Source organism: Takifugu rubripes, chromosome 13, assembly GCF_901000725.2.
Source record: "Takifugu rubripes chromosome 13, fTakRub1.2, whole genome shotgun sequence".
In the NCBI taxonomy this organism is placed as follows: domain Eukaryota; kingdom Metazoa; phylum Chordata; class Actinopteri; order Tetraodontiformes; family Tetraodontidae; genus Takifugu; species Takifugu rubripes.
The window spans coordinates 19,682,073-19,709,653 of NC_042297.1; the positions used below are offsets into that span (position 1 = coordinate 19,682,073).

General features: G+C 47.2%; 2 protein-coding genes across 4 annotated transcripts; one reads left to right on the forward strand and one right to left on the reverse strand.

Moving 5' to 3' along the window:
- Nucleotides 1–1,340: 1,340 nt before the first annotated feature.
- Nucleotides 1,341–8,850, reverse strand: aqp9b (aquaporin 9b). 2 transcript variants are annotated; one of them, XM_029846652.1, is made up of 7 exons: nucleotides 8,626–8,850; nucleotides 7,617–7,952; nucleotides 6,746–6,872; nucleotides 4,964–5,101; nucleotides 4,691–4,809; nucleotides 4,101–4,173; nucleotides 1,341–2,746 (listed from the first exon to the last, which is right to left on the reverse strand). In XM_029846652.1, the coding sequence occupies exons 2-7, from the start codon at nucleotides 7,710–7,712 to the stop codon at nucleotides 2,589–2,591; spliced, it is 711 nt and encodes a 236-aa protein (XP_029702512.1). In that variant the 5' UTR covers nucleotides 7,713–7,952; nucleotides 8,626–8,850; the 3' UTR covers nucleotides 1,341–2,588. The 2 variants fall into 2 exon arrangements, with proteins under 2 accessions (XP_029702512.1, XP_003970028.2); XM_003969979.3 differs by having other exon boundaries at nucleotides 3,956–4,173; nucleotides 8,626–8,844.
- Nucleotides 8,851–9,965: 1,115 nt separating this feature from the next.
- On the forward strand, nucleotides 9,966–27,581 carry aldh1a2 (aldehyde dehydrogenase 1 family, member A2). Of its 2 annotated transcripts, none has more exons than XM_011610220.2 (13): nucleotides 9,966–10,200; nucleotides 16,839–16,943; nucleotides 17,165–17,305; nucleotides 17,882–18,011; nucleotides 19,142–19,203; nucleotides 19,875–20,003; nucleotides 20,503–20,616; nucleotides 24,057–24,159; nucleotides 24,714–24,898; nucleotides 25,002–25,166; nucleotides 25,421–25,578; nucleotides 26,505–26,579; nucleotides 26,767–27,581. In XM_011610220.2, the coding sequence occupies exons 1-13, from the start codon at nucleotides 10,084–10,086 to the stop codon at nucleotides 26,837–26,839; spliced, it is 1,557 nt and encodes a 518-aa protein (XP_011608522.2). In that variant the 5' UTR covers nucleotides 9,966–10,083; the 3' UTR covers nucleotides 26,840–27,581.

The following is a 27,581-nucleotide window of genomic DNA, read 5'->3' on the forward strand; positions in this document are numbered from 1 at the left end:
GGTTATGCAGACAGAAACGTTGCGAAAGAGCAGGTTGACTGGGCAGATGTGGTAACGGCAGGATGAGGTGACCTCAGCGTTCTCTCAGTCCCACAAGCTAGAGAAATCTCAAATATGCTTCTACTGTATGTTGGAATACGGCTTCAGAGGGTTTGCAATGAAGCACGTTTCAGGTTTTTTTTAATACACACACACACACACACACACACACACACACACACACACACACACACACACACTGCAGACCTCTGTGAGTCCGTCCTTCGCTCCAGCATCGAAAGAGTTAAAGTCACAGTTTATCTGCTGTTTATCTGCCAATGAAAAGTTTAGACGAGCAAACACGGTGAACCTTTGCTTCTCCAAATATTGAGTGTGCGGCTGCCCAAAACTGACAGGATGCGATCATGTAAAATGTAAACAAGGGCAGATGGTTTCTGACATAATGTTTGATAGAGCACCGAATATATTTAGGGATCAAATCAATTTTTTTTCCCCCCAGCTGGTTTTGTGTTACGCGGACATAATGTGGTGAAAGGTCAGACAAATATTTCCACTTAAACTCAACGAGCCAAAAGAGGCGTCTTGAAGGACTTTAACGCCTCACCAACTAATGACAATATAGAAATTTCCCTATAGTGCATTTTTAATGGGCCGGTTCTGCTTGTGATGATGAGGATTTTGATTTTAAAGATCACTGCTGGGAAGCCAGTACCGTGTGTGTGTGTGTGTGTGTGTGTGTGTGTGTGTGTGTGTGTGTGTCTAGACAAAATTAGAGCTAGAGACACAATAAAATCTGTAACTCTTTAATCAGTATTTACAAATCTCCATTCACAGTCCTGCAGTTTAACTTAAAATGAACGAGATGTGAAAGTGAGTGTGAGTGTGTGTGTGTGTGTGAGTGTGTGTGTAATGTGGGTGTACAGCCTTTACATGGCTGGATGTGTTGCACATCCAGCCATGCGTTACATTATATTTAGAAAGGAAGCAGTGTGTGTGCGTTTGTGCGTTTGCTCTAGTTTGTTTTCTTAAAGAGCAATTCTAAGAAGAACCAATATAAAAACGAGCCAGAGCCTCCAGAATCTGGAGGCTGGGGGAGGACGTGGTGACCAAGTGCCGTCCATTATTACATGAACGTGGTTATTTTCCACATCAAAGCTGGAACGGTCTCTCGGGAGGAGAGCTGAGGCCAGCCAACCGTGGCGAGAGCTCCTCTTCGTGCTCCATGTGGTTATATAAGCGAGCTGCTGTGGATCGTTAGGAGTTTTCATGCTTTCTCCTCCCCGTGCTCGTCCTAACGCTGGATCGATGATCGGTAGGGCTACTCATGACAGAATGGCGGGTTTCTTTTTAATTCAGCGTCTTGAAGATGAATTTTATTGTTAAAACAGCATCACAAACACATCACGGCTGAATAACAACACGCCTTCGTGTCAGAACATCGACGCCAAACAGCCACTCGTTGGACAGTTTCACTTCATCCCTTCACAGCCGGACGGGCTCAAAGTGGCCGTCAACCCTGTTTATTCTGATTTAGACGTCGTGGGGCATTTAAAATCACACAGTACAGAAGGGAGGTAAATGATTGTCACGCTGTCACAAAAGTGAGGGGTTTAGAAAGTTCACAGTTTCAAATATTAGTTCACATTTTATCAGGGACTCACAGCAACACAATAATAACAGTTTACTTGTATTCTGCTTTTCCACACGTGCGTCTTTTTCTTTTCTAGGCCAAAACCATTTCTCCATTATTGGAGTCTTCTCAGTGGTCACATATAAAAACTATTGTGTCTATGTATAAATATATAGTTGTGCTCTTTTGCATTGATTTAACTGCTCTATGCTGAGCTAAACGCCGCTGCTGTAGCACACGTGCTAATGCTACTTTGTGGAGAGGTTTCCATGTAAACAGCGAGTGTTTGCACTTTCACCCTGATCACAAACACCACGCACATAACTGAGGGGAAAAGACTAAAAAAGCCTCATTAAACTCTGGATTCGCTATCAAAACACGTCAGCACGACGAATCAACCGGTGCCGGTGCAAAAGAAACACTTAAATCTCACTCCACAAATCACATCGTACTGAGATAAAAATACACTGGACGGGATAATCCTGGCAACAGATGATCCCGGGAGAACGAGCACAGGTGCCTCGTTGCGAGGAGGGTCAGGGTTCACTTCCTGTTTGGCGTTTGCCTGTCCTCCCGTCTCTGAGGCTGCTCCAGGTATTCCCGCTTTCCTCCCACCCTCCAAAAACATGCACGTTCAGTGGAAACTGGAGTGAGACGCGAATGGTTGGTGTGTGTGTGACCTGCTGAACCTGTCCGGGGGTGTTTTCCTGCCACTCGCCTCTGCTGGGGCGCACTCCAACACGGAACATCGCTGGGGGAGAAGTGGTGTTTCACAGAAAACAGGTGGGGGGGGGGGGGGTTCTGATAAACGGGGGAGCTGCTGGAAGGTCAACTTGAATGAAGGTAAACCTTTGCTCTTGTCTCAAACCACAGAAACCTGGTGTAAAAGCTGTATTAAAGTCTCGGGGTGTGGGTCAGGGTCTTCCTCTGCTACTGTCGCTCCTCTCTTAGGTCATGGTCATGATTTCATATTTGTCTTGGACGGAACTTTTGTTCTCCTCCTGTTTTTCTGGCTCCGGCTGGTGCAAATCAATGAACAGGAAGTAAAGTCCGGCCCCCACCGCTCCGCCCACCATGGGCCCGGCCACAGGGATCCACCACCAGCACCCCCCGGCTCTGCAGGGAAGAAGACCCATAACATCTCTATGAGGCCCCCCTCCGTAAATAAAGATGTTAAATTGAAATAATCCCCCATCAGCCTAATAATCCAATCACAGAAATCTCCTTCTACAGCCTGGTTAACCAGAGAAATACCAGAAATATCAAAATATTATCTAGTTAATTCGGGATTCATTATTTTGGGGTGGGGGGTGAACCTCTCTGTCCTGTCTGTGGATGTCCGTATCATCCTACCTGAGGCCCGTCATAAGCAGTTATCCCAGATTACGATAAAGTCTTAAGGAGCTCTGCTTTAGACCTGCTGCGTGTCGTGTCCCCATTATGGCTACTGGCCTGTGCCTCAGCCCCGACTGGGGGGGGGGGGGGTAGCATCATACTGGTCGATGTTTAGAGGCTTACATGCAGGTGAAAGGTCTTCACTTGGACCACTGACACACGGGTCTGAAAGTAAACAAGTGTCTCAGCAGGACTGGGTTTTTTTGCTCCTGCAGGCCAGGCAGAAGTGGAGGAGTGGAGGAAGGAGGCTGGATTAACGCCTCTAATCTACGGCTGAGATTATCGGGCCATTAGACTGACACACTGGGTCACATTGAAGCCGTGTGGAACGGCGCCGTCCTCACCATCGGGGCAAAACGCGAGTCAGATGTCCTCACCTATATAACTGCAGCGTCTGTAGCCTCCTCATAAATCTAGATCATCTCATTTAAACACGTTAACTGCTCGAGTATTTAAATTAAAGTGATCTAACTTGTTTTTAAAAGGGTGAATGTTACAAAAACACACTTCCAGAAGGACAATAGTTATAGTTTATGAGCACTTGAATAACAAGTGTTTGATAGATCTGTTCTTAATGTGAATGTGGTGACATTTAAATAAGAATAAAACAAGAATAAAGAAATATAAGGTTTTGATGAGCAGAGACTAAAGGAGACCAGAGAGGCTGAGGAGCGCACAGCTCCGCTGCTTTGGTAGCATTCAATATTTCATACCCATGTAAATGGAGTTTCTCCCACTATTCTTAACTCCCAAAGCACCTTTTGGAATTGCGGGAAAAAACATGCGTGTGCCTTGAAATATTGATTCAGATTGTCAGGAGAGCAGAGACGCAGCTCCAAATGTACCAACGCGGGGCAGCAAAGTGCTGTCAGCTCTCTCTGGGAGGCAGAAAACCATCACAGGCTGGAGTTTGGGGCTCAGAAAGGTTACCTGAACACGTCCGTGCCCCACCCGGCCACGGCTGTGAAGAACCGCGGCCCGAGGTCTCGTGCCGGGTTGATGGGGTAGCCGCAGTTCAGCCCCATGGACACGGCGATGGCCATGATGACCAGGCCGATGCACAGAGGCTCCATACCTTTTGGGGCGCCGATGTTCTTCCTGTCAGTGATGGCCAGGATGCACAGGACGAGCGCCCCGGTTCCAATTACCTTGAGAACCAACCGGGGGCATAATTAGCATGATTGGCAATCACATTCCACAACGTTTGTCCACTGTTGTCCACTGTTGTCCGTTAGCTTACACTCGTTACAGGACTTCCTCCCTCCCTCTGATTCTATAGAATGCCGGTGGGACGGCTTTATTTACATAATTAATGTTTCCTGTCAACACTAGTGTCTCCTAGCTAAAAATAAAGCCCTGGAAACGGCTCCCGGCTCATTCGGCGTGGGCTGATATGGGTCCAGAGCAGATTGAGCCGGTTCTCGTCACCGCTCACACGTCAAAAACACGCACGTCCGTATACGTGCACACTGAGCGTTCCTGGCTGCTCTAAATGTGCACTCACACGGATCTCTGCATGCTCTGCTGACTTTATTTACACTGGATCCAGCTGGATACCGGATACGCTGCTGACATGCGTTATTCATAGGCGCCACTTTAAACCACGAGTTTAATTATGTGTGTCAGTAAATCACTTCGAAACCTCACGTTGGCCGTCAGCCTCACCTGGTCAACAAACCCGTTGAGGAGCGAGAGGTGTTTCGCGGGGTAAGACGCAAATATGTTGGCTGTGGCGTTCTCGCCGGTGACGACGAATTCGCCCTTCGTGTATTCCATCAAGGCATCTGCCAAAAAAGAACTTCAACATTTGCAACGGCCGGGCGGTTGAATGCTGGGGTATCTGACATGTTGCTCACACTTGAATGAAGGTTTCAGGCTGCTGCCTGATTCAGAGGATTGAACAACACTCTCATCTGGTTACGGTGACGTGGGTCTCACCATAATACAGCCCGTAGACAGCACAGGAACCGGCGAAGGCCCCCAGGAACTGCGCCAGCACGTACACGGGGAACTTCTTCAGCGGCAGCTTCCCCAAGATGACCATGGCCAGAGAAACCGCCGGGTTGACGTGGGCTCCTGCGACGAGTGCAGCAAACGAGCATAATTAGCCTCAAACCTGACTTCAGGCCTCAGAGGAGAGCAAGTAAAAAACGTTGCGCTTGTTTCATGAACCAGTAGCGAAACAAAGGTCCCAGTGATGGATTAACTGGTGTCACCTCCAGAGCAAATGTCAGGGAAGGGAAACAAAGGGTAACCTGGTTCGGGCGGATTAAAATAGACCGTCCATCAGTGCCAGGCCGTTTCATCGTTTGTCACTTGTTTTGGAACCCTGCTGGCGCTCCGTCGGCATGTTCAGAGACGGCTCGCCGGCTTTGTTCAGAGTCAGACGCTCTCCTGATACTTTTCCTCTGCAGACATGTTTGAACACATTCCAGCTAAATTAGTCAGTGGGCCGGGGGTCATTTATTTAACACTCTGGGATCTTAGCTCTGACCTCGCCGCGGCAACACCAGTGGGGGTATCAGCCATACGCCCATTGTTAATCTCCCCATCCTGTTCACAAACACTGACCGCGGCGACCAGCCGGCCCTGCCTGGCTGAATTGCATCTGACATAATCTGCCTGAATCTGCTTAAGGCACACGTAGACTGCAGGTCATTAGAGTGACCATGATGTGTCACACTTACCGTGCACTGTCATCTAAAATCTGAGAGCGCCAAGTGAAATCAATTGTGTTTGCTTCTCCGATGGGGCCGCTCTGCCGGGGAAGCCTGGAAAGGATGGCTTGTCACACCTGGCCCCCCTCTCCTCCAGAGGCCCATGCCCCAGTAAAGCTCATTAGTCCAATACCTACGATCATCTTCAGAGATGTCGTTGGACAGAAGTATCCCACTGAGCTGTGGACCCTGGGGCTGAATGGCCCAGTCATGCAGCAAAAGCTCTCCATATATTAACCTCCCTGTCCCCGGGCTTTTCTGCTATTCCTCTGAAGCTTTACAGCCCTTCTCATTAAAGGTGGAGCGCGGGCAACGACCATTCACATCCTGAAACAAGGGCGCCAATGATTTCGTCGTGTTTTCTGCGTTCGCTGCCGCACAGTTGTGGCCATTTAATCTCATTTCAGATTTTGGGCTAAGCTAACTCTTTAAAGGTAACAGTAATTATCCCTTTCTGGCATCTCCAGGCGCATCCTGGACGCTGCGGTGCGAACAAGTGGCTCAGCAGGGCCGTTAGAGGCAACTAGCCCTTCCTGTCGTTACAGGACGCATGCAGGCTCATCTTGCTCTAATCCTGGAGGAACGTAGCATAGAAGGTCCCGTTTGTACGTCGGGGGAGGATACACGCAGCTCTGAAGCGCCGGTCACACCGAAAACTGGCCGGCGAGGGAGGAGATCTCAGCAATGACACAAAGATTTGAGACGAAATGAATCAAAACTCGATCTGAAGTGCTTCAACACCACGTGACTGTAGTTGTCTGTGGGGGGGAGGGGGGAGGGGGGGGGGGGCACTGCAACATGGCTGTCTTTAAAAATGGAAACCAAGCGTAACGTGCGTCGGTTTATTTCTCCAAGTGCAGTTATAACTCCAGCTGCACTAAACGGGACAACTTACCATATCAGAAGGTCACCATAAGTGTCTGTATCTGCATTCAAAATGGCAACATTAAGGGCGTAGCTGTGCTGGATGTGAGGTGTTTGTGGCGGCAGCTCTTCTCTGTACCTGACACTCCTCCTGCCATGTAAACAGCCATCATGACTCCCAGGGTGAAACCGACGTGGATGGTCAGGGGTTCCCCGAGAGCCCCTCTGCTCAGGACCGTCTGGGCTACTGAACCACATCCGAAGAGCTGGGACACAGACGAAAACAAGAAACACAAAGGCCGAAGCTAGAAAGACTCATTGTTTTAAATTATTCCAATTACACCCACCATTAACACTAGCCCTTTTGTCTGCCGACCACAAACGTTTTTCCAACCATGAATAATGAACACCCCCTTCATACACACACGCACACACACACAGGCAACACCACCCCCAACCCGCGCTAATTCAGCAAAAGGGAGACGTCGTTTAGACAAAACATGTTGAGAGGAGGCCGGTCATCAAAAATAACAAAAAAGCTATTAGGGACTCATAAATTGCTCCAATAATGTGGCATCAGAGCCATTAAAGTCTACTCATATGGATCTAGAAGCACTGAGGTGGAGCCGTCACTCACACAGACACTCACACACACACACACACACACACACACTGATTATTTGCTGTAACTTTTTTTTTATTTTCCATGATCTCATCATGGCAACACACTGCCGCGGCTGTTATGATTGATGGCCATTGTGCTTCTCGGAGCTGTGGAGGAAGGAGAGCAGCCCCACATCAGCCACATCTTGCAGTGATTGTCAGGAGTAAATTACAGCTGAGTACAGCATCAAAGGGTGCCGTTCTTCCCAGAATATACTCCCTCCTAATAGAGATATATGGGAGACAGCAGTCCCAGGAGACCCACTTTGACACATTATTAGCATGCTGGTTCTCGGCTTTAAAGCGGCTGTTTAATCTGGGTGACAGGTGCAGAGGGAGGTACTCACTATCAGGACAAATATCCCCAGAAATTCCGCCAGGAACTCCTTAAAGATGTTCCGCCTCAGGCCAAATCTCTCCTTCATCTTCCTCTTGCTCTCCATTTTTTTTTTCCTCCTTTCTGCCTGGGTCCGAGCAGATCGAGCAGCCAGCAGCACCGAGGATGGAGTCAGTGACAGACTGGCGGCGCAGGTTGCCGCCTCCCACTCGGCGCGCTCGGACCGCGGAGCTGCCAGCGGCTCCACGCAGCCATTTCTCTGTGTAGCCACAAGGGGTCTTCCTGAGAGGGGACGCAAGGGCCCCGCGTCCAGGCAGCCACGCAAACACACGCCGCCGCAGGCGTGCTGAGCCGGAGTTGGAATCCAAGCAAACAGAGACGAGATGGGAGTAGATAAGGTTTAGGAGCATTTTTAGAGAACAGTAAAATGAACTGAAACAGCCACTATCAAAGGATTATCGAATAAACTGTTTTCTTGTAATATCTAAAATACGCTCCTATATTTTATTGGCGTTTCGTTTTTATTATTATTGTAAACTTTAAAAACACGATGCCCGCAACTTCTGAAATATTCCAAAGTTTCTGAACAAAGTTTGAGGGGCTTGATAAGCGGAATATGGGACTAAATTAATTACGGAAGCCGGTTTTTTTAGTGTTTAGAATCTTTGACTTTAAAAAAAAGCGTTAGTAGAGCTCAACTCTTTTTGAGCATTTCAAACAAAATCATATTTGAAAAGGTAAGTAATGAACTAACAAGCTGTCAAGAAGTTTCACAAATAAAACTACAAATCAAAACTAATTTAATTAGTGTCCTGATAAACCAATTTGGCAATAAAACTCCCAAAACAATCCGATTTTGGCGACTGATTTTTTTGGTTACTATTTAAACTAGAATTTTACCATTTAAACAAAGCAGCTAGTACACACAGCAGCGTGTACGTTTTCAGTATCTGTGAACATTAAAAGCGATTCTGATTCCGTCTGCAGGATTTTATGGCGTTTTTACTGTTTTTACTCACCTTCTCGCAGTTATCGCGGCTCCACTGTTTTACCAGTCGGCTTAAAAAAAAAGCATGATTGGCAAAAAAAATAATAATTACTTTTCACTATGATATAAGTCCAGTTTTTCTAATGTGAACCCTCACGAGAAAAACAAAACTGTGGGAACGCGGGTGTTGCTGTGAACGTTCCAGTTCCAGCGTTGGCCGACAGAGGGCGCTGCACGCGCACATTTGATCTGCAGGCTGAAGTTCAGGCTCCTCCGGCGCATCCGAGCTCCTGCTCCCCTTTTTCTGCGTGGAAAGGTGAAGCGACGGGCCGAAGATGGGATGTTTTGAATGCATTAATCATTGTCACAGCCTCTGCCACGTCCTCTTTGATGTGAAGCAGACACTTGGAGAGTGTCGCCCACGCTGCGAGGAAAGGCTGACGTGCTGATTGAGAAACAGCATCCTTCGAGAATTTGCAAATTGCGGGGCCCACATCTGTCTCCTCTCTTTTTTTTGGGGGGGGGGGGGGTCAAAAGACTGGAAAATGATATCCTCTCTTTTATAAAATGCCTTTATTATTACATCAAACCCGCACAGGACCTTTAAGAGCGCGAGCTGAATCTGGGAGCTCAGATAAATGATTGACCCTTTTTGAATCCCACCGGTGGGCTTCTAAATGCGTGTTGTGAATAAGTGACATGCGTGGATTTGCTTTATTTCCTTTGGTTTTCCGAGACGGATGAATGTTTATTCAGAGGAATAAAGGAGGCGCTGCAAGGAATTATCACCTGCAGGACAAATCTCTGCAACAACACCCCAGCAAGGAGCAGCAATTCACATTTACATAACATCTTAGACCGCGGGGAGGTTATGTTAAGCAAATGATGACAGGGTGAGAATTAGGAAAGTGGTTTGACACCTTCATGTCACATGTAGGAAATGCAAAGAAAACGCGGCTTTGTAATTTTAAAACTTGTAAAACAACAAAGTCAAAACGCTTTTTTTTTTTTTTGCTAAATAAATCCAATGCAATGCTTAAATCGTTGTTCAGGAAGAAAACACAGCTGCGACTGCGTAAAAGTTTAGGCCCTTAGAGAGTTTTCAGAACAATTTTTAAAGTTTGGATCGTTTCTGTGTTTGGGGGGAAATTTTTGCTCATTTAAATGTTGCTTTTTAAGACGTTCTCCGGGCATAAATTCTTGATTATCCGCAGTTTTGTAAAAGTGCCTGATGAGTGAGGGCAGCCGAGTGTGAGGTGGGTGGGGTGGACGTGTTTCTCCTCCTTAACACGCATGGCTGAGATCGTTTATGTAAATGCGCGAATTTAATTTTCAATAGGACGGCCCTTTTCTTTGCCCAATGAAAATGAACCGCGGCTGACACCTGGCTATAAACCCAGGAAGGAACCCAAAGTCCTGATCAGAATAATAAAAAAAAAAAAAGATAACACGGCGAGGCGCAGCACAGACGAGTGGAGAGACGGCCGCGATGACTTCCAGTGAGATCGAGATCCCCGGAGAGCTGCAGACCGACCCCGCTGCTCTCATGGCATCCCTCCAGCTGATGCCTTCACCGGTGCCCAACCCGGAGATCAAGTACACCAAGGTCTGTTTCTCGCTCCAACTTTGCGCGGAACGACTTGCGCGTTGTATCCAAACGCTCCCTCGGCTAAACTTGTGCGTGTGTGTGTGTGTGTGTGTGTGTGTGTGTGTGTGTGTGTGTGTGTGTGTGTGTGTGTGTGTGTGTGTGTGTGTGTGTGTGAGCAGCTGAAACTCCAGCGCGGAGCTGACACACTCCTCTGATCACGCTCGTCCATGTGCAGATCACTTCTGCTCAAGGTGACCGTTTAACGTGGGCTTGCGCCGACGCTGACTCAGCGTTTTATTAACTGGGAATTCACCTTTAAAAACGCTGACTCACTCTGGGACATTCTGGGATTTCTGAATATTTCCTTGTTTCACCTGCGTCCATGTGTTCACCTTTCCCGTGTAATTGCAATCAGCAAAATTCTTTCAAGTCACGAAGAGGGACGTTTCAGGGGTTTAAAAAATATTGAAGTATATTATTATTATTATTATTACTATTATTATTATTATTACTATTATTATTATTGGGGGGTGGCAAAATTCTGAGATCACTCTAAAATATATATTTTCATCAGTTTTGGCATCAACTGAAGGTTTTAAGCACAGAAATAAACATCATCAAATTCAGCTATAGTAATTTGTTTCGCTCATTGTAATTTCCTGTGGTTAATTTTCCACTTTAATAGTAGTTTGTCCAACTGTGCAACATGTGAACTTAAACCACGTTAAGTCCCTTCTCGTCCAGCACTGCAGTTACGTGGCGGTGGGTCAGAAATGGGCCGAACAAAAGTCAGGCTGAAAACAACTTTAATTACTCGACGAATTAACGATGGAATGTGGGACATTATCGAAGCGTCCTCCAGGCTGAATCAGATTCAGATTCAGATTCAGGTCCTTTATTGTGATGCTGTAGGAAGAAGTTAGAGAGCTTAATAGATCAATCAAATCTGAAAACATCTGCTGAGGATAATAATAACTGCTTAGTCCTTTATGTTTCCCAGTGAGCTTCTTGGGAGCAGAGATTGTTAATAAATGCTGTTGTATGTCAGCAATATAATATAAACACCCTGAAGTAGCTCAGCTTCATGAGAGCGCAGCCTCGTTTGAGGTGTTTGCAGCCTTCCTCGGCTGAACAAATGCCTCCTTAGTTCCCCAGTAATTGTTTTTATGATTGTGAGATGACGCACGCTGGGCAGATCAGCGCTAGCGTTCGACTTCCACGAGTGCTATTAAGTGCCCTGTGCTCACACTGGCTGCAGTGCTCCCAGTGCAAAGTGCGCACAGCTGCTGTTGCACTATAACGAGGACGTTACGTGTTGTGAAGCCTCGGCGGCGCGGGGGAGAGGAGTGGGCAACGTGGCGTACAGGAGGAAATTTAGGGAGCGACCTGCTGAATTAACCCCCAGGAATTTGGATCATCCAGTTTCTGTTGGTTTGGTGGACATAGAGGGCAGGAGGGCCTTGATTTATGGGAACCCCTAGCGAGGGCTCTCCTCACCCCCTGTTCCTGTCCTCCACCCCACTGGAGGGAAAGGAGACAGCCAATAGTGTCCAGTGGCCTGTGGAGTTAGTGGACGGAGCTCCACGGTCCCATAAATCAGTTAAATCTGCACAAAACTGCGTTTTTTCTTCATGGTGAAGTTGATCTGATAAAGCCCGGAGACCCAGATACGCCTGTCATTCCCCAACAGGTTTGTTTCTCTGTTAGGGAAGTCTGTGATAGAAAAAAGAACATTGTAATCCTCTGTTGGCTCCTCTTTCTGCAGCGACTCAGGAAATTCAGCAAAATCTCTTCTCTAAGATTTTATCTTTTTTTTTTTTTAAACTCTGCTTTTCACACACACTCTTCCGAGAAAAGTGATCAGAGGGAGTAAACCTAGGCTTAATCCCTGCCCCCACATTTCCATCTCCAGGGCTCCAACAGCTGGGTTACAAGGATGAAAACAGTTAAAAGGTTGATAGAAAAACAAAGGAAGCCATAAATAAGCCCGCGAGACAGAAATTCATTGAGCTTTCTTTTTTCACTCGCATACGTTGAGACCAGACTCTCACTTTTAAAAAAAAAATATTTTAATTAAGAAACTCAGCCTCCTTTCTGAAAAACCTGCTTCCTGTCTGTGTGTGTGTGTGTGTTTTCACACCATTTAGTGATAATGAGTTACTAAACCAGGCACTTTTTACAGGCGTGGAAGTGCATTCGCCACCCTCATTGAGCGAGAACGGTCTTAAATAGAAATTAAACCCAACAGAGGAAAAAACAAGTAAGATAAAAATCACTGTGAGAGTCAGAAAAGAGTCCATTTATTAAAGAGGAACCAAAGGGCCCCGGGGGAGGACTCTAACGATCCGGTTTTAATCACTGTCTCCTTTAATTGTCAGTAAATTTTCCTTGTTGCTCATGGACACATCGGTGCGCGTTCACCGTAGGAGCCTGAGCAGAACCTGCCCGGCGAAGGTCCGTTTGTTTGTGAAGCGGCCTGTGCAGAGACATCCGCTCCGTTTGGATGAATAAGGGACTCCATCAATCTGTCAGTGATTGAGATAGCACAGATGGGGGCTTGGGGCTCCCCGATGCTCGGCGCTGTCCGCCGCCTGTAAATTATGACCCCGTCTCTCTGTGTGGGTTTGTGGCCCTGCGTCGCCAGATCCTGACCCGCGGTTCTGGAGTTTTTCCACTTCAAAACCAGCGTCTTTCCGCGATGGAGATCAAACAGAGCCAACGTTAGGGGACACCGTTCACCTAAGTGATATATCACAACGAGCCCAGCAGCCCCCCCACCCCCACCCCCACCCCCCCGTCCCTCCATTTTCCTGCCTTTGCTTCCACAATCTCCCCGTTTGGTCTCGCTTCCCTCTCAAATGACCAGCTCCGAGTGTGACGGGGGCGAGTGTGCGCCGCCATCGGTGTGAAATGCTCACTTGTGTCGCGAGTGTAAATTACCGTCTTGCGGAGGCGTCAGCATCAAGGCCCCCGTCTCTTAATCACCGATTAGGGAAGAGCAGTGACAGCGAGGTTGCCCTGTTAGCCTGACATACCTTCGGGCTTAAGCCCCTTTGACAACCAGCGTGTAAATCCTTACGGTGTCACGCAGGAAAAAGACCCGGTTTCATAAATCTGGAGAGCCGTCCGGCCCCTTTTGCCGTTGGCGCGGGGCACAACAGGGACACGAGCGCGTGCTCTTTGTGTTTGCCACAGGAAAAAGCGTCATATTTCTTTAAGAGTTACTTCCTATTTGTCTCGTGGCCCCACGAGTGAAACTACTGGCGTTTTAAATGTTTTCCTTGACCTGAGATTTAGGGAATAGTCCAGGGCAGAGCAACGCCATCAGATGTTCCCAAACAAGCGCTGTGACCTATCAGTCAATCAATCAGGCAATCAATCAATCAATTAATCAGTTATCAAAGTTCAGAAAATTCTGAGTCGGGTGATATAAATTAGGCGAATCACTGCCAGGACGGAGATATTCTGGTATTTTAGTCATGTGATTCATAGACTTTGAGTAGATAACTGGGTGAGAATATTAATTAACCCTTTAAATGCTGATCTTTATTTTATTCTTGTAAAAAAAAAAAAAAAAGAGCATAAGAAATACCCTTATTAAATTGCTGGAGAACCTTATTATAGGGTTCATGTGCTTGGTGACCTCAGAGGATCTTTTTCTAGTGTCAGAAATGTCATGTCCGGTACTATGTACTTTACAAGAACTTTACAAGAACTTTACAAGAGCCTAAACAACCAGTTTGAGGGCGCAGCATTCATGTGGCTACAGATGTGATCAGCTGGAATCACAGCAGTCACTGATTTCACTGTCCCACATGTTAAACTGCACAAATTTAGTTAAAAATTGTCTTAAAATGTTGACGTTTGTGCTAAAAAACACACATTAGTGTGTTTTATTGCCATTTTCCCGTGGCTGATTATTTGTGCATGTTTTTTGGTCCTTTGAAGAGAAGCAAAAGTAAAGGACAGATTATTTACAGTACATTTAGTGGATCCATTAATTGATAAACAAAGGAAAACATTGACGTGAGAGGGGTTTTTTGGAATAACTTCACAGTTGACATGAGCAGTCGGATCAACGGTCGGTTCGCTATCGCTGAAACCCGGGAGCAGGTGGTGCGCCGTGTCGGCAAATACACAAACACAAAGGTTCCATAGTGTCAGACATGCAGAGGAGAGATGAGGGGGGGGCGAAAACCCTCCTCGGCAGCTGGTTTCCACTTTCACATGAGCTCCACTTAGTTGTAACAGCAGCAATTAAGAGATCTGAAACCCATCCAGGCCCGGGAGGAAATGGAGGTCCTGCGATAGGAGGATACGAGACTTCCTGAGCAGGTGCCCAGGTAGAATCTCTGTGCGTTGCGTGTCAACACGCGTGTTCGTGAACCCATCGTGATCCTGAACGCCCTCCCCTTCCTCCGCTCTTCCTCCCCGACGCACAAAAAAAATTTCAACGTTCCTTCGGCCGTTAGCATCTGAGCTATGAGGCGGTGCGCGGAGCCAAACAGATGTTTTGCTGGATGCAGGAAGAAAGGGAAAAAAACAATTTTGACATTTCTTGCTCTCCGACATTCTTCGCTCAGAACCTACCACGAAAACATCATCGGGTTCTGAACGAGCGTGAATAAATTTCAGACCTTTTCTAAACACTTCTACACCAATTTGTAAACTGGACCGGGGATGAAAACGAAAGTTCCCGTCTTGCTCCCAGTTCTTCTCCCTGGAATGGTGGGAAACTATGATCCGATAAATATTTTGCTGTTGGCTGGTGCGAAACATGTCGACATCCGCGCTCGCTGCTCGGCTCTAATCCACATCCAACTGGGTTGATGCGCATTATCCTGAAAGTTTCAGGGGATTTCACCAGTTTAAAGGCTGGATTCTCAACAAAGTTTAGCAGATTTCAAACCGGCAATTCAAAGCAGAGAATCAGTCAATTATACCCCCCCCCCCCCCCCATCCTGCCCCCAACTCCAAATACTGATTGATTTAAAAAAAAAACAAAAAAATGAAACCATCAGCCAGTGGGAAAGACGCGCTCTGCCCTTTGAAAACGTGCGCTTATCTTTTCCCATTCTTCCGCTCCTTTGCCCCTCATCTAAACCATCCTAAAAGTAATTTTAAGAAAAACCTCGAGAGTTGATTTACGCCTCGGCCCTGTCATCTTAATCAAGTCTCTCAATGGAGCGAGACAAAGGTCCAACACCGCTCCGAGCCCAGAGCGAGGGCCGAGCCAAGCGGCGGTTGACAGTTGTCCTTTTCTGGTTGTGATTTAGGTGGCGGCCCGCTCCACTGTTCTCCCGCTCCATCCGTTCTCCTTTCGCAGCGTCCTGTGAGAGGGGTTACGCCATGCATAAAGCTGCCCACGGCTCGCATTCTTGCTGGGACTTTTGAGGCTGTCAGGGGGGCTCTTCTTGATTTAGAGCGCCCACTTCAGTGGCCCCTATAAATTTAAAAACTAATTCAGCGCTCTACGGGACTTTCTGTTTTTGTAGCCGGCCCTCTGCTCCTTATCGTTACTGACAATTTTATGAAGTGCTCTTAATGAGTGTCAGATTAAAGGTGGCCCCTGAGAAGAGTGGGAAGCGAAACCAGTCCTGGTCTGCCTTCCTCAGCGTGTGGGGGGATGGTGGGTACGCAGGAACCGGAGGGCAATGAGTCTTGACGTCTGTTGAGGGGTGGTACACACAGATACTAAACACCTTAAAGGTCTGAGTTATTCATATGCAGCATCCGTATTATGAGCCTGCAAACCGTGGGAATGAGGAGGAGGAGGAGGTGGAGGAGGAGGAGGAGGAGGAGGAGGAGGGAGACAGACTGATGTGTTTGCTCCAACTGTTTTCAGACTCGCTGGCGTTTTACACCAACCTGAAAGTAAACCCAACTCCAGAGTTTACAGCCAATTAAATAGTGCTTGAAGTCCAACGTTTACGGTGGTAAACACGGAGGATTTAAGGAGGCTCCTGCCACCGAGACCCTTAAAGGCTCTCGATACACCCCGACTCCCCTGAAAGTGTGTGTACACAGAGAGATGGGAAAGTGCGGCCGCTCTCACCCCATCGATCAGCCCGACTGACACCCATTAGAAACGGCGTGCGAGGAGTCGGCCTGACGGGGCCAAACGAGTCAGGGAGGAAACGGCCGGACAGTCATAACGTTCGAAGGGAGTCAAAAGGAAGCGGCTTCTCTCGGGGTCTCGGCTGTTTTTGGTCTCGGTTGATATGAAAACGTTCTGCTCTCGTCTGGTTGTTTAACAGAAGACTCCGTTTATGAGTCTTCCGCATCGCAGAAACCAAACACGGCACGTGTTTTATGGTCTCGTAAACGAGCAGCGATGTTGTGAAACGTGTGTCTGGGCGCTTGCCGGTGGGAGGGTGGGGGTCCGCTGCCTGATAGGGATTCATCTGTGTGCACCCCCCCCCACCCCTCCACCTCCACCCCCACCTCTTTGTCTACGTGGTGGAGCACTCCCCGGGGAGCAATGTAGGACAGACAGGAATCTGTGTCCACATTTCCAGAAATTCTCACTTATCCTTTACACAAGAGCCTGGAAGGGCCAGCACTGTCCACGTGCACGTGCACTGCAGCCACTTAATTGAAGTCATTTATTGCGTGTGAGTGGCACAATTCTAATAAACAACATTTGCGTCCCTCAGATTTTCATCAACAACGAGTGGCAGGACTCTGTCAGTGGGAAGGTCTTCCCTACCTACAACCCAGCTACCGGGGAGCAGATCTGTGAGGTCCAGGAGGCCGATAAGGTAAAGACAGCCTCTTCTTTAGCATCAACGCTAAAGTTTGACAAGCTAATCTGAGCAATACGGGTGAATTAGGGTAAAAGAAACATCAAAATATCTGCAATATTTCATTGATTAATGGCTGATCATTGTAGATGGGCAATGTAACGTTTCAGAGTTCCAGCTTTTATTAGCGATGATGCCACACTGTCACATAAAAGTCACATTTGTCCGGCGTTCTATAGGCTGATGTCGATAAAGCGGTGCAGGCGGCCCGGCTCGCCTTCTCTCTGGGCTCCGTCTGGCGAAGGATGGACGCCTCAGAGAGAGGACGTCTGCTGTCCAAACTGGCAGACCTGGTGGAGCGAGACAGCGTCTATCTAGCAGTGAGTAGCACTGGACACATCCATCCGTCCATCCATCTGTCCATCCATCCATCCATCCATCCATCCATCCATCCATCCATCCATCCGTACATCCATCCATCCATCCATCCATCCATCCATACATCCATCCATACCTACATCCATCCATCCATCCATCCATCATCCATCCATACATCCATCTATCCATACATCCATCCATCCATCCGTACAGCCATCCATCCATCCATCCATCCATCCATCCGTACATCCATCCATCCACCCCAGCGGCCTTCATCAAGAGGTCACCATCTCATCACACCGTTTGAGCTCTATGTTTCTATCATCATCTATAGAGGCGCTAACAGGAAGCCTTTCATCTCATCAATCTATCTGCTTCTGCTTTTGTTAACTGAACTGATTTTTTGTTATTAGTTCTTTTCCTGAAGTTTCCCCACAGTGCTGAGAGAAAGAAATGTCCTTCTGTTTAAAGAGGCCACGCACAACTTGGGGTTTAAAGGCTGAAACGTGAAATTACGCAGGCATCACAGGGTTTTTATGACATATTTTTCTCCAACATTTCCCTCCCTCTCTCCTCAGACTATCGAGACGCTGAACAGCGGGAAGCCTTTCCTGCCTACACTGTTCGTGGACCTTCAAGGAACCATAAAAACGCTTAGATACTTTGCAGGATATGCAGACAAGATCCACGGCACTTCAATCCCAATGGGTAAGGGTTGCCATTCACAATGGTAACAAGGGGCACCAGAGTGTAACAGAATAGAGATTTTTGCCATTGACCAATCAGCAAGAAGCGAAACGTTCCCAAAACGATGGGAGTGGTTGGATGTGTCGTGAGTGCCCTGCTGTAGACGACCGAGTTTGGAGCTGGAAGCACTTCAGCACATGGGAAACCAGTCTGACACCCAACACCCCTCTGTTGTGCCTCTCAAGCAGCATCAAAGCTTCTACCAGCACAGCAGAAGCAAATGTATGAACATTCCTTTGATCTGAACATTAATTCGTCTGACTCGGGGGTCACCTGACCCGTGTACGTGCAGCAGGCAGCGGCCACCGAGCAGCATTTATCTGCTCTTATTGGGTCCTGATTTGTGTCATGGACCGCGCCACATAAATGGGAGGCGTCGCCGTGTGCAGCACCTTCGGCTACATACTTTGGTGTAGTTTACATGACATGTTCCAAATTGATGGATAAATCATTTGCAGGCGTCATACTTTCAAACAAACCCTGCAGATACGTCTTCCTGCAAAGACCGTGTCTAATAGGTTTATGGTTTTGTTCTCCTAACAATAACAGTTTGAAAGCTCTGACATCCACTTTGGAATTATGGAAAGTTTTAACATATGAGAAACTTTCCTGTAGTTGTGTCTCCATTGTCCTACTTTTCACTGGATCCCTTTGAAAATGATTATCTGGCTCGTCATCTACCGTTAAGAATCCCCGTCCAAACACAACATTAGGCAATGTTTCGTCAGCTGACGACGGTTGTAACAAATTCATACACACACTTCTCAGTATCAATTGTTTTTGCGGGGAGCGGACAAGCATGGCACACCCTCTGCGAGTACCTCCTTTCTTTCTTAAGTCATGCACGAAGAATGAGCGAACCTTTCCAGCATAACACCCATCTCTGTGACCTAAAACAGCTACATGCCTGTTGTAGGAGGCTCGGATGGAAACGTAATATCTCACCAGGGTAAAGCGACCAGGAATGTTGCGTGTGGTTTCATTTACAAATTAGCATGTTGAGTCAACAACGGCGGGGATATCAGTGGCATTTTGTGGTGATATTGCACGTTTAAAAACCTCTGTGTGTGTGTGTGTGTCTTCCTGCACAGATGGAGAGTATCTGACGTTTACCAGATATGAGCCCATTGGAGTTTGTGGACAAATTATTCCTGTGAGTATCTTTCTGTCTGAGTGACATGACTGATGGATAAGAATGCACATAAAACAAACCAGATATGAGCAGATTGGCTGAATTTAAAAGAGATGTGAGGCTCCACGGTCTGGCCTGTTAGTCGAGCTGCATCCTGCATTCGCCAGTAATTCCCTGACAGCCAGTGTTTATTTGGCTGTATTCTGCCGGTGCCAGCGAGCTCCGGTACGGTAGGACGGGGAGCGAGAGGCAGGGGAGCGAGCAGCGGTTTAGAGGAGGGCAGAGGAGAATGGTGAGAAAGCAGGAAAGGATCAGGGAGGAAAAAAAAGATTGTTGATTGTGCAAGAGTGCAGAAAGCGTGTGGTTCTGCGTTGAGCCCCATGGGCTCCTGTATAAAGCAAAAATAACACAGGCCTGTGTGTTGTACAGTGATAGGGGTTTATTGCACATGTGTTGCAATTTCCCAGCTTTCTCAGAATACTGTGGGAAGAGGAAAAATGCCGCACAAGTACCCAGAACATTTTTTCACTATAATATGTTTAGACAGAGTGAGAATGAGAGTCGGCGACTCGGCGATGAATTACTGAGCTTGACTTATGACCACCCAGCGTGTCAGGGGCAAATGCATCATGCCTTTTTCTGCTCTGTGTGTGTGTGTCCATGTGTGTGTGTGTGTGTGTGGGGTGCATCAGTGGAACTTCCCTTTGATGATGACAGCATGGAAGCTGGGTCCAGCACTCGCCTGTGGAAACACCGTCGTCCTCAAACCTGCTGAACAGACACCGCTCACCTGCCTCTACATGGCAGCGCTCGTCAAGGAGGTAAATGATTGAGCCCAAGCACACGAACCGTGCGTCGGCATGCCAGTTCTGTTATCCTAATTTCATTCCTAAAGATTAACCACTGCAACAATTAAATCGGACATAGCCAAGATTTTTAGGAGCGCTGAATTAGTGAAGTTCGGTCTGAGCTAATCCGTGATTTTAACTGTCAGTCTCGTGCCAGTGCATCTTCACTAAAAGGTCAGATTTCGAGTCAGGTTGGCCTAAAGAGTCTGAATCTGGAAACATAATGACATTCAACCGGGACAACTGCGAGCCCTTTATCTCCATGTAGGAAAACAGTGTTTGCATCCGCTCCCTCTTCCTCCTTCCTTCTCTTCCATTGCCACGTTTTGTAGACCTTCATTTTTATGTTCCCTCTGTTCTCTGCTGGGAGGGCGGTTGGGTTGGGCCCGGATTCCCCCACGCCGCCTGCCGTTTTGCTTGGCTCTGTTGTAATCTCCGCTAAAGATTGTTTCCTCTTATGATGTTTTGACAGGCCGGGTTTCCACCGGGAGTCGTCAATATTTTGCCGGGATACGGTCCAACGGCGGGGGCTGCGATCGCTCAGCACATGGGCATAGACAAAGTGGCATTCACGGGATCCACCAAGGTACTTATCTCTCAAAACGGGGGTTTATGTCGGCAGCGGCGGCTGTTGTTAGCGAGCGACGAGGTGACCAACATGTGCACGGAATAGCAGAGTAATGAGGAGCTGTTGTGGTCCTGTAATGAGGTCTTACCCTCTCATTACTGCTCATGACAGAGGAGCTTTGATTTTCAAGCCACTTCTGTGCACATGGTTGTGAGTCTGAAGACGTCTCGCCACAACTCAGCTGCCGGTGTGAAGATTTGGTAAAATGCACGTTAGGTGACAGCTGGTGCTTGTTTGTGGGTTTGTCTGTTAGCAAAATATTTTAAAAACTTGTGAACAGATTTGAATGTATTCTTAAGGAAATGTTGATAAAGATCCCATTAAAAGCTGGTGATGTTCCAGATTCTGGAATTTAAGTTCACCTTTGATCTACCTAAGATCAAAGCCAGTGGCCTTTAGTACCACAGTACTCCCATGCTGTATATATGCTACACCAACATGACCTGCGATAAATCCTACAATTTCAGTCTTTGTTTCAGACCTTTGCTGACCTATATCTTTCATCGTGTCAGATAGTGCCAGAATAGACTTTGACTTCCCCCTCACTTGTATTTCTTGGCTAACGCTGGTTGATTTTGTATTATTTTATTGTGGCCATTCTTGCAGCTTTCTGCTGGAATTATTTGCTTGGCATAAATAGGCCTTTTAACAAATTTCTCTACATAACGTGCTGCTCTTTAAGCCACGTCTGGCCTGCTGTGACCGTATGCATCTTACTGATTATTATTATTTTCTAAATACATCTTAAAATGGGTTTATTACTGCTCTGAATTCTACACAACCGAACACTCACCCCCACCGTCACAGATTTAGACATCCAGCCTAAATCACCCAGGTTTGATTTTGATTCCCCTAAAGAGTTTCTTCCATCCTGCCAGGTTTGTAATTTACAATTGTTTTTTAAGTGTCCTTCAATATTTGGTGCAGTGACCTTATGGCAACATGCACGGAAAACTATTAAAACAAACGGAATTCTGGTAAATCCAGGCAGCAGACCTTCCTATGTAGGCACATCCTACTGGAAAGAAACTCTACACCACTGACATTAGAGTTTGATGGTCAGTGGCAAAATTGTTTCCCACAAATACACGTGAAGCGACGGTTCATCTAAGAAAACCGCATTTTTAAGACTGGCAGGCCTGCGGGCACGTGAACGGGCCCGACACATTTCCACCACACAGAACAACACAGAAAATGATGGCAGACTTGAAAGTCTCTTCTTCTACCTGGTTTTTTAACGACCGATCAGCTCAGGTGGCGTTCGGGTTCAGGCTTTAATTCTGGTCTAATGCTGCCTGTGTTTCCTCCCGCAGCCCAAAAACATGGGTTGGTTGGATTGGAGAGCATAAATTAATGGTGTGTGTCCTGCGATGGACTGGTGCCCCCCCCCCGCTTCCCCCCGCGACCCTCATTAAGAATAATAAGCTGTTGACAGAAAATGGATGTACGGAAAATTCATCATTAAGCCTCAAGATTCTGTCGGCTACAACTGCCGGTTCCTCGTGTAATTCGCTGCAGCTGCAGCCGTTATTTGAACGGACGTATTGTGACCTGCACACTTTATTGTTTAATCTTTCACAAGGCTATTACCGCATTCTGTTCCTAAACAACTAAAATCTCATGTTTCTGGTGTGTTGCTCACAAACCGTACGAGGAAACAGTTGTAAATGAAGGAATACGAAACGTCGACCTTCAATAATGCGCAACATCATCGTCGCTCTTTGATTCAACATCTTTCGAGGGACTCTTCCTCGCATGTGAAGCGATCTGGACTCAATTATCGAGGGAAAGAGCGAGTTCTGAGGAGCCGGCCGATGCTCAGACAGTGAATCACAGCTCTGCAGGGCCGGGTGGGAGACGGGCGCAGCATCCCCTCACAGGGCGGAAGGTGGATGTATTGCTACAGGTGGATTTCACAGCCACCACTCATCGCCGCACACACTCGCGTGTTACCGCCAGTCTACGTGGAGGAGTCTCGCTGCTCAGCATGTTCTCCTTCGCTCTTGGATCGACTCACGCTATCCTCCCCTTAGTCAGCCTCTTTCTGATCAAAGACAGACAAGACACGCCAGAAACACGCAGCTGAGCCAAGGATTGTGTTGTTTTTATATTCGACACCAGCCCCGCGGCACAAGGGCTGATTATCTTCAGTACTAACGGTTTCAATTATATAGGGTTTTGCTTTTAAAGTATTGGAAAAAGTATAAAATATAGAGAAGAGGTGTTTGTGTGTGTGTGTGTGGGGGGGGGGCAGACCAGATGAGTTACAGGATGATGAGAAGCATGAGGGAGGTCTGAGGAGTTGATCTAGATTTAATGTAACATAATAGAACACAGAAAAGATCAGTTAAGGCAGCTAAGTCACCCTGCTGTCTCATCAGTTGTAATACCTTGTCACTAAAAGTACCACATCTTATCATCTGGGACATACGAGCCCTCCATTTTATGGAAATATGTTTATTTCTCCTCGACTTTATTCAGTTTTTTAACTTTTGCTCTCGTCTAATGCTGTCATGAGCTATCTGGGTTATGGGTGTTGGGAGGTGGCTTTTCTTACCTTTGGACACAGCTGGTCGGTCCTCTGTCCAAAGTGTGTGTGTGTGTGTGTGTGTGTGTGTGTGTGTGTGTGTGTGTGTGTGTGGGTCACGGCTTTGCCGATCTGCACGGGTTCCCGAACATTTTGAATGAATTCGTCCTAACAACAGACTGTTAGTAATTGGTACTAAAAGTGTTCCATTAGACTTTCACATCAACATTATCTGTAGTTATCTGTTTTCTGTATTGAATTTGATTTTGCCACCATAGGCTGCCGTACAGTCCACAGTCGTCCGGGGGTTTTGGCTCGTCTCTGTGCAGTCACATGAACTTCTTCCTCCCTCACGTTTGTTTAGTTTTGTCCACTGTTGCTGTCATTAAGATTATAAAATCACAACATTCCCACAATCCACAGCATAACAGTTTGACAGTTGCTCTTAACTCCAAAACTACGACTGTGACTCCTAATTGAAGTTAAAAAAAAGAGGCGGAACACCGAGGCCACAGCAAAAGGCCCTCTGTCTCAACAAACCAGACCTATTTTATGCCAAACTGCCCTCAGTGTCACGCACAATACCGCCCACACACCTTGTGGCTGCAGCTTCCTGCCTTTCATTAGACATGGGATGCTGTTACCAACGGAAACATCCTTTTGTACTCCTGTTACGTTTTCCAGAACCCTGTGATATACTGTACCCCACATTCATCCTGTCTGTTTACAGAACTCATGTTTCAGCCAACCAACCGGTGCATTCCCCGTTTATGGCTCACCAGCTCTTTATTCTACCTAATAGCTCCAGCTGATTTACTGATCCGACCGCAGGGCCGAATCACTGTAAACCCTGGGTCCGTTTCCCTCGCAGGTCGGCAAGCTGATCCAAGAAGCGGCTGGGAAGAGTAACCTGAAGAGAGTGACGCTGGAGCTGGGAGGAAAGAACCCCAACATCATCTTCGCCGACGCTGATCGTAAGTCGCCCTGTAATGTTTTATTTACCTGTCGCCCTCACTCGGTGGTCCGTGACGAGCCGCCACTTTGCACACTTCCCTCGGTCTGCGGATAAACACGGACCGCGTCGGAAGTTGAAAGCGTGCAAAATCTTTGTAGTGCTGTGAAAACTGCGTGGATGGATGGGTTTCATATAAATTCTGAGTGGCTCACCAAAGCGAGGGTGCCGTAGCCTTAAAACGCTTTAAGCAGCCGTGAGAGGGGCTCCCCAAGGCCTGTAAATCAGGGGAATGGACCCTGACTCAGTCGGGTGCTTGAGCCAAGACCCATAAATCACGGGGGTCTGTTAACCCTTTATGTGCAACAGCGGGGTTCTGTCTCTTAGGTGTCAGGTATCGGATTTTCACAGGGGAGCTAAATATTAGCACACGTTTTGCAACAGCGTGTGTGTGTGCGTGTGTGTGTGTGTGTTCTTTTTGAAGTCCGATAGACTGTATAGTTCCCTGTTTACTGATTACATTCCGAGGCGTTTTTCATGCATTTCAGCTATTAACAACCTTCTCTTTCATCTCAGTGGACCTGGCCGTAGAACAGGCCCACCAGGGCGTGTTTTTCAACGCGGGCCAGTGCTGCACAGCAGGCTCTCGTATCTACGTGGAGGAGTCCATACACGACGAGTTTGTTCGGAGGAGCGTGGAGCGAGCCAAGAGGAGGATAGTCGGCAGCCCCTTTGATCCCACTACTGAACAGGGCCCGCAGGTTAGAGAGACACGTCTGAAGTTTTTTTTTTTTTTTTTTTTAAATTCTTCCTTTTTTCAAACTCTCTAAAATCTTGGAATCCCTTTAAATGTCTCCTCCGCAGATCAGTCGGGAGCAGCAGACCTGCGTGCTGGAGTTCGTCCAGAGCGGCATCAGCGAAGGAGCCAAGCTGGAGTGTGGAGGCAAAGCTCTGGGCTTGAAGGGGTTCTTCATCGAACCCACTGTGTTCTCGAACGTGAGGGACGACATGTGCTTCGCCAGAGAGGAGGTGCGTGGCGGGAGAGCCTGATTTCACCGTTTTATGACAAACCCGGGAGCGAATTGATTCTGCATTCATGTTAACAAACAGGCTGTAACGTCATGCATTCATACATCATCACGCTCCCTGCCAGTGCTGTAAACACCAGCTTGGATTGCAGGGCGAGATGATTACTATTCCTCCTGCAGTTCCTGAGCGAAAACACGCAGCGTAAATATGAGAGAGGCCTCCTCATCCAGCCTTTTGTTTTGGTTCGGCTGCAGATTTTCGGGCCCGTCCAGCAGATCATGAAGTTCAAGACTATCGACGAAGTGATCGAGCGGGCCAACGACTCCGACTACGGCTTGGTCGCGGCTGTATTCACCAGCGACATCAACAAGGCCATCACCATATCCATGGCCGTGAGGGTTGGCACCGTCTGGTGAGTTTCATCTGCTGCCTTCTCTTTAGCTGCAATCAGTAATATTTTTCATGTGGGCTGTGTCGACCGTTTCAGACTTTGGCATCCGCGGACCCTCAGCTGGACACGTGCCACTTCGCTATCATTGCACAAGCCGCAGAAAAATGCTTTGCTTCCTTCTTTCACTTTGAGCTCCGATCTTCAGGATATAATAATATCGCGAGCAGCATGTCGGTGGGATTCAACGGGGCAACGCGTAGATTGCAAATGTAAATTGACACCTAATTAGTGTGAATGAAACCTTGGTGAAATGTTGCTCCGTGGGTTCCCTTCAAATAGTTTTGTTTCCTAGTAATTACCTGCAGATGGCCATAAGCAGGGCTGGAAATATAGCAAATATTCGGCATCTGCCAAGAACGTTTTCACCACTTGTTATAGCTGTATTCAAACCTCCTCTGCGAGCCGGGAAAACGGTCCTCCACTTTGTCTTTCGTTCTACGTGCGGCCCAATCATCATCTTGTCTCTTCTGTTGGAGATTGAGTGCAGCGCTTCTCCAACTCTCCTCCATGTTCTGACTCGAAACATCTGCTCGAACTCCTTTAAAAAATCCTTCCGTCTCTCCGTGTTAAGGATTACTGTATGGCCTTAACCTCGTGTGCTAAACTGACCGTTTCCTGATCCTCCCCGTCTGAAAGTTGTCACATGTTCTCAGCCCTCAAACCTTCTTCAACTGCCCTCTTTTTCCTTCCAGGGCAGATAATGTAGTAACATCTGAAATATACAACCTGAATCAGCAGCCTTCACGATAACACTGATGGAATCATGTTGTTGCATCCAGACAGTGGTGAAAGATGCTGCTGTCCGACTGCCTTGAACGCACCGTTTTAATAATAACGAAACGGGAGTTAAAAGCAGAGGTTTGATCAATGTTTTGTGTATTTCCCAGGATAAACTGCTTCAATGCTCTGAGTACTCAGTGTCCATTTGGAGGATATAAAATGTCTGGCAACGGACGTGAATTGTGAGTATGACTTGGTCGCCTGCCCACTGAATATCACTAATAATGACTCCGTGTTTTGAAAACTAACTTTTCAGAATGGCTTGAGCCCACACAAATCTTGAAACAGTTTCTGGCGTCCGCCTGTTGTCCTGTTACTACATAAACAGTCTGAGCAGCAGACTTACGTCTTCCTGTCGTCTGTTTCCAGAGGAGAGAGCAGCTTGAAGGAGTACGCGGAGGTGAAGACCATCACGGTGAAGATGGTCGGCAAGAACTCTTAAGGCCTCCAGACATTTTGGGGAGGAGATACAGAGTCTTCCTCATGGTTAACCGCATTAACCATAAAACTAATTACGTCCACCAGGAATACTGGCTGTGACGACCCGTCCCGCCCCCGCCCTCCCCACCGTCTCCACTTCCCTCCTGTCCAGCTATCTCCGCCAACCTGAATCCGTGGCCCGTCTCTCCTCTGACAACCACCCCCATAATGTACACCTCCTCCGCTAACTTCTTTAAAGCACTCACAGGCACGACAGGAGAACCAAACTACACGCTACAAACCCCAGTAATGCCCCCCCCCCCACAGCAGCTCCCCGGCCACGTGCTGGATGCTCAGACTCAGTTGCTGCACTTGCAATCAACTCTTTACAAGCAACTTGTCCTACGTTGGCTATCAGGTTTTCTTTGTGTTGTGCAGTATGATCGTGTCATCGTCTCGGTAGAAGAAGGGCCACCGATGTCGTCAGTCTCCGATATGAAGAAATGAAATGTTGATTTAGAATTTGGCTTAATTATCTTTGTTTATATTTTAGCTTGTATGATTTAACACTGTACATCAACCTTTGACTGATGTAAACATGAAGATTTTAACCTTTCTTTTTTTTTACTCTTAACTGCTAAACAAGGAGTGGATTTATTTTAAACCTCAATATGTAACTGATGTTCATTGATGTCCATGTTTATGTTTATATAATCATATGTCATAAAATTATGATACAACCATTGTTCATTTTCAGTTAAAAA